This window comes from Atta colombica, unplaced genomic scaffold (assembly GCF_001594045.1).
Source record: "Atta colombica isolate Treedump-2 unplaced genomic scaffold, Acol1.0 scaffold97, whole genome shotgun sequence".
Taxonomy (NCBI): Eukaryota; Metazoa; Arthropoda; class Insecta; order Hymenoptera; family Formicidae; genus Atta; species Atta colombica.
Genome location: NW_017259591.1, coordinates 1,157,260 through 1,169,192, shown reverse-complemented (window position 1 = coordinate 1,169,192; position 11,933 = coordinate 1,157,260). Strand labels below are relative to the sequence as shown.

Sequence of the window (11,933 nt, the reverse complement as noted above, 5' to 3'; positions counted from 1 at the left end):
CGAGAAATGAGTCATCAAATGATGTCGAATCAATATCGATACGATGATTTCAACAATTTGACGTCGATTCGACGTTTAATTGATCATTTCTTGCTGAATAATTAACAATTTATTCATAAAATATAAAATAGACTGTATATTTCTTTCTTAAATTATATATACTAAAAAGGTGTGTATTAATTAATAGAAAATATATCATCTGAAAAATAAGCAAAAATTAAAAGTTCCATTATTTGGATACTCAAAAAGTATTAACTCAAAAGTAAGTACAATCGAAAAATTTAATTTATAATATCAGAAATATATGCGAAACTCATTTGTATATGTTAGAACAAAATATATTTATTGCATAAAATTGCTAATTGATGTTTATTTTCTACAAATAAGACTTTTTTATAAAAAATTTCCTTGTACTTTTTGCTCTCATTGTATGTGTAACGCGCGCACGCTTTTGCATTATGCGCATTCGTTCGAAGAGTTTAACATGCAATTGCTTTGCACGATTGCAGAACATTTTATTCTATTATTATGATACTATACTCATCTCGATCGAATACGTAATGTTAGACGTATAATAATCGATGAATGAGTGTGTAGCATACAAAGGAAATTATTGCGTAAGGGTCAATGTTATAATTCTCGTATAATGCAACGCGTATCAATTGTACGCACAACATATATTTAATAATCAGTGAAAGGATCGTACTGGCAACTCGCAAAATATGTAATCAAATGTAATATGCAACAACTCAATTTGCTATAATGAATAAGTGTAACAAATGGATAAAAATACGAGATGCCACAGAAATTTTAAAGTTTTTTATCATGCAACAGGAAACTGCATACATTGCTTTGTCGAAATATATAAATACCTGTCGACGTTCTTGAACTCTCCTTTTTATAATTTTATCTATTTTATTTAATTGATATGAATATAGATTCCTTTCATCCATTCACTCCAGATCTTGGAAATTAATATTCATATATATTCTCTTGCGGAGCTTAAAAATATAAATGAAAGAACAAGATTAATTAGAATATAGAACGAAATAGCTTTAATGAGTAAATAATTTCGTGCGCGCGCATATGTGTGTGTGTGTGTGTGTATGTGTGTGCGTGTGTGCGTGCGTGCGTGCGTGCGTGCGTGCGTGCGTGTATGTGTGTGCGTGCGTGCGTGCGTGCGCGCGTGTGTGTGTATGTGTGTGTGTGATAATAATTATATAATAAAGATTAAAGACTGCCATGCACGATAAAAAGTAATGCAAATAGCGCGATGCACAAAGATATCCAAGAGTGTACTATATTACACATTCAATAAGCATATCTTTTATTTTGATTTTCACTTTGTATTATTTAAATTAACTTAATTTACGAATAAAAGAATCAGTTGATGATAAAATTATTATAATCTCATAGAAAAATAGTTTTAAATTAAAAATAAAATTCACGTATATATTTACATAAATTATGATGTACATATTTTTTAGAATGAATGGCTTTATAAAAACATTTCACTTTAATTTAAAATGACTTTTTAGATCTTATTTTTCCTTTTTATAAAGAGAATTTTAATAGTTCAATTATGTACTTATTTAATGTCTAAAAATTAAAATGTAATTCACTGAATTACCAATGAATTACAGAAGTATTTAGGAGTATAAAATAACCGAAGTGTATTCTGTAATTTGTAATGAATTTTATTAATTAAAAAATATTTAAGTTTCAAGAAAACAAGAAAATAAATAGTTTTATTATAAATTTACATGTATATAATTGCAATAAAAAAAAATAATGACACGTTTTCCGAAGAGATCAATTTGTACGTATATAATTATAATTGATGAAAACAGTAGTAGTTACATCATGTATCGTTATGTGATGAGAAATACATATATAATTACTATTTATGGCAATATGTGATTTCTGCTATGTGTAAATCGTAGATATTCTCCTAAATGAACGAAGAGTGGAACCGGTTGTAGGATCGACGAAGGAAGTGAAAGTGAAGGATCAATTTAGTAAACGCAAGTGCGCTTTGTGATCCTGTGGTGGGATCCTACTAACGTTTGACTTGCCAGCAATCAATCGAATACTGCAGTTTCTTACGTGCGGATCTGTCACGAGCACGAAATATCTTTTTATCCTTACTTGTTGTGTAAACAGCTAACTATTTCGAGTAAGTTTCTGTAATTTATCGCGCGAAGTTATTTAATTTATCGCTTGCATAAAGAAGTGATCGCTTCCGACTATCTCTTCGCGGCATTTATCTTTTCCAATCAGATTAATTAATATCAAACTTGCCCTAAGTAGTCTTGTTATGAATTTTTTTATTGTTTCAAATTATAGGTTTATGTATTAGAACTTTATTTCTGAAATTAGTCATGTATAAAAAATTATAAAATTAATCAACAATGATTTAAATTTCAGATGGTTAATTTAATATTATTTATATATAAGCTGCTTTTAAATATCAGTTGTATATATTTATTTCTATTTTCTATAATATTTATTTTTACTCTTATGGTATTTAAATTATGGAGGCATTTTTCAAGTAAAAATATTATTGGATTTGCGAAAAAACAATTGGAAATAATTTAAAAATCATTCAAATTTAATATTGCATACATTCTATTCCTTCCAATAGTTTCTTCATTAATAGTATTAATATAGTATCCAATAGTATTTTTTCATAAGAGGATGAACGTCGGAAATGATATTAATATAAATGTAAATACAAAACGCATTATAATTAAAACAAATTATTTGAGCACTCAGAAAATATAATATAATGTATCTGCATAAGTTAATTATGAATATTAAACATTCCACTCATCCTCAAAAACAACTGATATTAATAAAATTTTTTTTGCATGTATCTCTCGCATCATTGGAATGAAGGAAGCGACGTGATCAAGATGCATTTTGCCGAACACGTTAAGGTTTTATTCACACTCGTCCTCTTCTCGTCGATTTCCGTTTTTGGATTTCCAGACGGTGGACCGGTGGACGCGTGCGTGAAGCCACGACCTAATCAACCCTACCATGGTGAAGCGCGGTCACAACCCCTAAGCACGAGCCCTTACAAGATACTGGCTTCGTCGTTGCAATACGAACCAGGTTCACAGGTCACAGGTGAGCCAAATGCGGCGCTTATATTATTAAACATCATTTGGGTATTCTGGGTTAATTTCTTGTTACGCAAAACAAATGATATCTTTATTAAGTTAAGTTTAAAGTACTTTCGAGCGAGAAATGCTCCGCAATATAGGCTAGAATAATTTTATAATTAATTTTATAATTAATTTTATTTCGGAGTACACTTATAAATCTGAAATAAAGGTCGTCTGAAATAAAGCTAATAAGATAAAAGGACATTACATGTATAGGGCGAGAAGAAGCTATTGAAACTGAATACTTTATAATAAATTAACGGAAAGAGAAGGTTAAATTAAACATTACTTTATAAAATCTTAATATATAGTGCAAAAATATATCTATATTTATAAACACGTAAAAATAAATATAAAAAGAATAAAAAAATTGATTATAGTTCCTCAACAGTATATGTATGAAAGATCTCGATATGTGAATAATTATCTTTATAAAAAAAGATTTATTTGAAATTTTTCTAAGGCAGTTATAATTATTAAATTTAAATTAGATAACGTATTTGATAGTTTTAAAAACACTATAATTGTAATGTAAGTTCAGATCGTCATTATTCCAAAAATATTAATTATAACTATATATATATCTAACTATATATCTTTATATCTCAATATTTCTTATTTTTATAAATATATACGTGTATAAAGGATTATTTATAGTGTAATTAATTTATTTTATTCTCATTACAAAATAACTGTAATTTAGTTTCAATAACTTTTCAATTGTTTTCTTAATTAATACATTAAAAAAAAGGAAGAAGAAATATTGCTAATATCTTGCAATGCGCATAATTAAAAAAATATAATTTCTAAAATACGATAAATTAAAATAATTATTTTGTAAAAGAAAAGCAAGACAATGCAATCATAGAATGAAATTAATTTCTACTTTCTCTTTTCCTTTTTATTATTCGCTTAATTAATTATTACTTACATAGCATTTAGTAGTTTACTTTATTTTGCGTCAAAGAAGCATGTATTTTATCCGACATGAGATAATTAGATCCATCAAAATTATAATTGCGAAACGTGTTAAATGTATGTAACAATGTATTCCGTCAGTTTCGTTGGTGAACACGTCTGCGCTTGTGGAGCAATGGCGAATTAGTCTACAAGAGGGATAAGTACACCCGTTAATTTTCGAGCATGCGAACAGTTTCCTTATGTCGGTTATGCATAATTAAACGTAGATGTCATTTATCCACAGAGGTTGAAATGAAAGTCTGAAATCTGTTATGCAATAAATCTGAAACTTGAAAACTTGTGAAACTTTGAAAACTCGTATTGCGAAGCAAATGTATCAACTAATTCTTATAATGCGAATCCCATAGATCAAAATTAAATTTTTAAAAGTCCGTTTTTTTCAAATTCTAAAACGATTTTTTTAAAATAACGTATCGCGTTTTTTTAGAAGAATAAAGAAAAAACAATAAAAATGAGAACAAGAACAATAAAAAAAATAAAATATTGATATTTAGGGGCCGATTTTGTAACTCTTAACGACAATCGTTGATGTCATTATGCAGCTTTTTTACTTTTACATAATGACGTTCAGCAGAGAAAGCAGCTTTGAAACTGTTGTAAAATTCTTCAATATGATTGGTTTATACGTTTAGAACTGTGAGGAACCAAAAGCAAGAACTAATCGTATTGAAAAGATTTTGCAAAGATGTTTTCTCTACTGAACGCAGTCAATATTTGCGCCACGACATCAACGACTGTCATTAAGAGTTACTGAATCGACCCCTTAATTAGTAATTTTGTCTCTAAATTCAGACTGAAATTTAATGAGATGCTTTAACATAAATGTTGCAAAAGTGCAGGTAAGATTATATCAATTTAACGAATTTGAAATATGCTCAATTCTTTTTTGTTATAAATCACATTGCACATTTAAATATTACGTGTATTTTATAAAAATTTCAATTCTATTATAATTGTTACTTTATATCTGATAATACCTCTAATAATTTATATTTTAAATGTAAAATTATCACTCATTATATCATTTATATCAATTATCATCATTTTCATATTGTAGTTTAAATTTATTCTTTAAAATTAATATAGTTCAATATTTTTAATTTTATTATATAATTTATTATATTTAAACTTTATTTATTTTATTTAAACACACGATGTTTCATTAAATTGAAATTACATAGCAAAAGTTCAAAAGTTTTCAAATAGATTTTAGTTGCAGCGTCAACAATATAATGCTGCCAAAATTTTTTAAGGATTTATATCTCTTCTTTGTAATTATATTTTATTCAGTTTATTCACACCAACACTCATTTCAAATTCCTCGACGGATATAAATTGAGATTACTGTTGCGAGCATTATGTTCCACTATTTCTTTTATATTATTTTACCGATACCGCGATGGATTTATACGACTGAACGTAAAATTCACAAGTCTATAGCAATGTGTACTACGGTTGTATTCTGATATTCACCAGTGTTGCCAGTGTTGAAAATTTATAGTGCACATGTAATGTATATATTATAGATTTTCAGTACTGGCAGTATCGAAACGCAACTTATATATAAGAGATAAGTTGAACTTTATCTGAGCGAATGATGTCGATAGTTATCACAACTTAGCTATTTTTCGTCTATTTTTCAGTCACCATTGTGGGTGCCCCGTTCCAAGGATTCTTCGTGCAGGCACGTGATACTACTTCAAACAAATGGATTGGATCTTGGACGCAAACGCCGAATACAAATATACATTCCGAGTGTAGTGCTGTGACGCACGCTGATCCACATGATAAGGAGCAAGCTACCTTCATCTGGAACGCACCAGCGGACGCACGAGGAAATGTTTACTTTACGTGAGTGCTATATTCTTTAGCAGCGGAAGTCCCGTGGGAAATGTCCGTTCATGCATTAATAATGGAATGTAGGAAGGACAATGTTGAGAGTCGCAAATTGCAGCGCGAGTCCTTGAAACTTGCATTGTAGTTTGTATAATTATTAAACATTCCACGAAAGATATATAACTTCAATAAGAGATATACGATATTATGCTAAAAATGCATACGTTTGTAATTGACCTGGTTGTTTAAAAATTATGTAATGAAATTTCCGGTAGTAATTTATATTAATTGCATATTTCATTATTATTGTATAACTCAAGAGCTTATACGCATTTTATTCAACACAGTTTTCACCTTTCAAAGCTACATAATTATAAATAATCACTAGCAAAATATCTCAACTTCCTCATTTTTATTAAGAAGTTTTTATTTTAGGAAGAAATGAAATTTCCAATGATTAGACATGTTTTAAAAAAATCACACATAGGAATTATTTATATTATTTTTATAAATAATATTAAAAAGCTATTATTAAAATTTGCACATACACATATAATTTTATTTATATAATTCAAATAATTTTAAAATATTAAAAAGGTCATCATGTTCTAAATTGATTTCTTCTTTCATAACGTTGTCTTTCTTCTTTCACAAGTACGTTATTTGGATTCGAATACTACTATTATATATGATTTTGAGTTTTTTTTATTATTATTAATGAAGATGTCAATTAATTTTTGTATTTTAAAATTCTTTTTCACGAATTTATACTTTGCATCCATGACGAAGCAAATTTAATAATAACGAGGACATGTATTGGGTTGTCCGTAAAGTTCGTGTCGACGTTGAAGGAAAATTAAAACGCAGAAAATTTAAATTTTAATATACATTTATTAAATTATATAGGTTAGTCGGCATGAACTTTCTGGACAACCCATAGTTTGATCATCAGTTTAGCTGTAAAAAATTCTTTGTACTAAATTTTTTAGAAAGATTTTATAGATGATAAATAATACTCATATATACTTGATTAATGCTTTCTAAAAATATGAAGAACCTTAAAGTATCTTTAAGATTCTTTTTAAAACTTGAGACATTCTGTAATTTTAATTCTTTTGAACATTAAGGATATTAAGTCATTTTTTTTTATACGCGCGTAGATATCTTTCATACAGTTGAATCAAATTTAATAACCATTTAAATGAGATATATAATCTACCTAATGCACGCGCAATAATTCGCAGTCGGTTCACGATGAGATTCATTGTATGATGTTGGCCGCTGGAAATAATTGCTTTTATAATTTGATCATATTATTCGTAATTCCACGCATATATGAAACTTGTTAATAATTTGATAAATTTTCTAGCATAAATTTTAGTAGAAAGTTGGACCGCAAGTTGTCGATCTCTCGTCTTGAACTCATGTATATGTAAAAAATAAAGGCTATAAAATGTTTATTATTATAAATTGTCTTGATATTCAATCAAATTATAAAATGTTTCTGTATAAATCTTACATTATCAAACAAAAGATAAAGTATTTCTTGATTTTTAGGAATTCTTAAATATTTATTAAATTAAATTCTTTTTATTAACAACAGGAGATTAAACATTAAAAGAATATAATTATTATATTATAAGATAAAATTAAATTAAAGGCTTTTCTATAAATTTTAAAATATCATTACAAGAGAGAGAGAGAGAGAGAGAGAGAGAGAGAAAGAGAGAGAGAGAGAGAGAGAGAGTTTGAAATCGGTTCATTTTTAAATTTGCAATGTAGAATATTTTTCGAAATTTTTTCTCTTTTTCCCTCTTTTAAGAAAATATCAACGATAAAAATAATAATAAGAGCAATGAGAACATTAATACAACGCGGAAATTGATGCGCCTCCCCCCTCCCACCAATTAATATATTAATAAGCTACAATGTCGATACAATTTTTTTTTATATATATATATATATGTAGTCCGCAAATGTTGGGATTAAATTCTGTGATACTGAAGATGAGCATATCTCTACTGTCTTGTTGGGAGTTGCCAAATTTGTCTCTTTGCCAAGCAACTAACTGAAGAATACAATGAACAAAGAAATTAATTATATTGTTATTAATTCTCTGTATACTTATTCCACTCACCTTCCGTCTCCATAGGTCACAATCAATTATTCCAAGCGTAGCACGTCAAATTATAAAAAAAAAAATTACAAAAAGTAAATTTTGTTTTAGTATAAAATATAAAAATTGCATATATTATTCAGATGAAAGCCAAACAAGCAATAATTGTCAAAATTTTACTCTGAGAGCCACGTTCGCATAGAATAATAAATAATTAGTCAAATTATTATAAATGTAATCTATATTATGTATAAAAAGCGTACTTTTTAAACTGTTTATTAACAATTTTTTAGGTAGTAAAATAACATTTAAGTTTGCCAGCAATTTATAAAAATACATTATTTTATTTTTAATCAAAAAATTTTTAATTAAAAAAGTTATCGCTCAATTATATATAAAAATAAATACTGAAATATCAAGGATTAAGAGCGCAAGTTAATATATACTAATATATTTTAATTTAAAAATAGATATAATAACATACGTTTCGACCAATACATTCCGGTCATTTTCAATGTTAATATCTAATAGAACATGCTAAAAAGAAATATTTCTAAATATACATATTAAACTTAATTTTAGATCTCATTTGGATATAATAATCATACAATAAAATTTGTGTTATCTTCTTCTCGCAATTTATCGTATGAATATTATATCCTGCGAATGAAACCTAAAATTAAGTAATTTAATATATATAGTTAGTAAAAATTAAGTAAGTTAATATAGGTTTAGAAACGTTTCTTTCGAAAAATCGCGTATGTGAGATCTGCAGATCGCGAGTCAATCGCACAGAGCGGCAATTTATCATTTAAAAAAAATTAAACCTATTATAATACATTTTATGTTATTTATAATTAATGTGTCAAATTATAATAGCTTTTAAAATGTATTTAAAAATAATTTAAATTGACTGCTCTGATTTGTTATATTTGAAATTAAAAATGATTTATGAGAATTGTAGAAGAAAATTATATATATAATTTAATTATGTTTTAGTATATAAATATATTTATGTTTAAAAGTGTTTAATAATTTGTTTTAATAATATATGTCAATAATTTATTTTAATAATATATTTTTTTCAGTGGAACTGTATTGAAGGACTATGCGACATTCTGGTCCGAACTTGTGTCACAGGTGGCACAATAATTCGTCAGCATATTGTTTGAATCTTTACTTTGTCGACGAAGTGTTTTCGCCAAAGGATATATTCCATCTTTACAAAAAAATTTTTTAATTTTATTCGTATATTGAATATTTTGATATATATATATTGTGATACTGTTATGCAATATATATTTTACATAAATCTTGTATTTTTGTATCATCACAGAATTGTCAGGCGTTTTAAATAATAAAAGATCATCGAAATGGATACATTGTTCGTTCTATGCGTTCGTTAATTCCTTCATTTTCATTAACTTCTTTCCAGAGAGAGCAAATTTTTAAGGAACAATTACCGTCATATTTATATATCAAATGTCTTTTCCTACTGTTGGTTTATTTGTTTCCAATAAAATAATAGAGAAAAGTCGCAAATATATGAATGAAATTCTCGATATGTCAGGCACGTTTTTGTAATAATCATTCGGTCGTTCGAATGTGAATTATTATTTCTGTGGTGTCCTAGAAAAACTCGTTTTGCTTCGAAATGCTATTAAGGAAGGTTACTCAAGTTGGTTGGCAAACATGTAACATAAGTATCGATGAAAAAGGAAATAAATGATTTCTCATCGTTTCATAAAATTTCGCAATACAAAAATCTTTTGTTAATTGTTATTTAAATTCGAGTCAAAAGTGAAGAAATTCGTTTAAATATATATTAAATCATTTAAGTCGGCTTATGGTAAAATAATTTTATTGTTGCATTTTACTTTTGTAATATAATACAATTTATAACAAAGAATATTTAAAACAAGAATATTTAGAAATTATAAATTTTTTTTTTCAAAAATGTATATGCATATTAACAAGATATAAAATTTCTTCCTCCCATCTTTTAAACATCTATTTTAAAAAATAATATCTATCTAAAGTTGGAATTATATATATATGTATATATGTTTTTTTAAAATTAAAAGCGGTATAAAGTTTATGCGATTAAAGTTTATGCTGATAAAGTAGTTGGAAACTAGGTTATTTAACTTTTTACTTTATTTATCTGACTCGCGCGTATAGATGCAAATGTAATGCAAATTACAATTTTTAATAAGTATAATCTAATTCAATTATCGTTTAATAATTTCATAGAAAAATAATATGGAACGTTAAAATTACGATAAAATTCGATTCTTGATTTTATACATCATTTCTAAAAATCGTTACTGCACGTCATATTGGAAGGACATGTAAGTAAACTTTAGTGGATTACTGCATCTCGCTGCTTCTTGGCGAGGTTCTGCCATTTCCTCATTCCCATTAATGGATCTCAGCACGCTTTTACGTGAGCAGAAGGATCGAGGAACGCGTTACATAAGACTTCGCTTGTCGGGTAAAAGTGGGCCACACTCGTATTACAAACCCGACAAGTCTAAGACTCCTTTTTTCTTGCTCTTGCCTTTGGCTCTGCTCGAAGGAACCCAGGAAATTGATCCCGCATCTTTGTTATATTCTCTTGATAGACATCAAGATGTTGACATGAATGTCCACCCATTACGTAGCTCTTTTCACTTCTTATTTTTTTATTTTAATGATTAATAGTCGCAGAATAATAAATTATATAAGCTATTATATTTACTATACAATGTAATAATTTGAATAATTAATTACCGAGTTTGTCACAAGCTTAGCTTAATATTTTGAAGAAGATTAGATGAGAAATATTAGAAATACGTACATTGCTTTTTGGTGAGGAAAGAGTTAAGTATATCATATAATCAATGAGGTTATTCTTAGGATATGGATGGATGTTATAAATGGACGGATAAAAAGGAAGTGACGCTTTAATTACAGTATATTCAGAATGAAAAATTGAATGATAATAAACTACAAAATAAATTATATTTTCGTTCATAATATTAATCACAGTTATCAGAAAAGCAAAACAAAAACTAAGTAATATTAAAATTACTTAATAAATATAATGAGATAAAGCTAATATGCATATAACAGATTGCGTAAGTCTATACAATAATTATAAATTATGTATTAAAAAAGATCAGTAATGAAAATATGAAGTATATACATAAATAAATAGTAAGAACTTTAATTTGCAATATTTATTGCAATGATACTAAAGCATTTAAAAAAAAGATATTACGTTAGATATATTCGAATGAAATTGTAGGCACAATTAATATTAAAGGCGACCCGATGATGCAGCATTACATTGCATTAGAATTGAAATATAATTATAGCGTCCGATGTCCTGTGTCTAGTCAGCGTACTGATAATTATCACCTGATATTGATCGACATATGTGCACGATTCCTGATAAATTAGTTAGTGTGATTCCGCTGCGTCGTCCATTAAATTCCACTTACGCGAATTATAAAGATCTTTTGATTTATGCGCATCTCTACAGTAATGATCATTCTTTTGTATTAAATTTAATCAATATACGCAATTTGTACATTTAATAATTGTCCATAAATTACAAATTATAAATTATAATACTTATAAAATTTGGGTTATTTTTATATAGTATTAGAATTCTGCAACATAAAATGTGATTTTTGGCAACTACAATACTGTCTTGGATATGAATAATTTTCAAATACATCAACGGGAAGTAATGTTTCGTTTACACACTATAAATTTTTAATATTGTATAATATTGTATATACTTAATATATTTATATGTATTATGTAATATATATAGGATTATA

The 11,933-nt window shown here is 27.1% G+C and overlaps 1 protein-coding gene across 2 annotated transcripts; it reads left to right on the top strand.

Annotated features, from left to right (window-relative positions):
• Window positions 1–2,047: 2,047 nt before the first annotated feature.
• LOC108693764 (putative defense protein 3) lies at window positions 2,048–9,481 on the top strand. Of its 2 annotated transcripts, none has more exons than XM_018202882.1 (4): window positions 2,048–2,176; window positions 2,903–3,132; window positions 5,795–6,002; window positions 9,192–9,481. In XM_018202882.1, exons 2-4 carry the CDS (start codon window positions 2,916–2,918, stop codon window positions 9,253–9,255), a joined length of 489 nt encoding a protein of 162 aa, XP_018058371.1. In that variant the 5' UTR covers window positions 2,048–2,176; window positions 2,903–2,915; the 3' UTR covers window positions 9,256–9,481. The 2 variants fall into 2 exon arrangements, with proteins under 2 accessions (XP_018058371.1, XP_018058370.1); XM_018202881.1 differs by having other exon boundaries at window positions 2,053–2,176; window positions 2,899–3,132.
• Window positions 9,482–11,933: the final 2,452 nt, after the last annotated feature.

What these genes read in the sequence shown, in the direction of transcription:
- LOC108693764 (XM_018202882.1), top strand. Translation starts at nt 2,916, where the DNA reads ATGCATTTTGCCGAACACGTTAAGGTTTTATTCACACTCGTCCTCTTC. An exon ending in ACCAGGTTCACAGGTCACAG is followed by an intron (nt 3,133 to 5,794) that starts GTGAGCCAAATG and finishes TCTATTTTTCAG; the next exon opens with TCACCATTGTGGGTGCCCCG. An exon ending in CGAGGAAATGTTTACTTTAC is followed by an intron (nt 6,003 to 9,191) that starts GTGAGTGCTATA and finishes TATTTTTTTCAG; the next exon opens with TGGAACTGTATTGAAGGACT.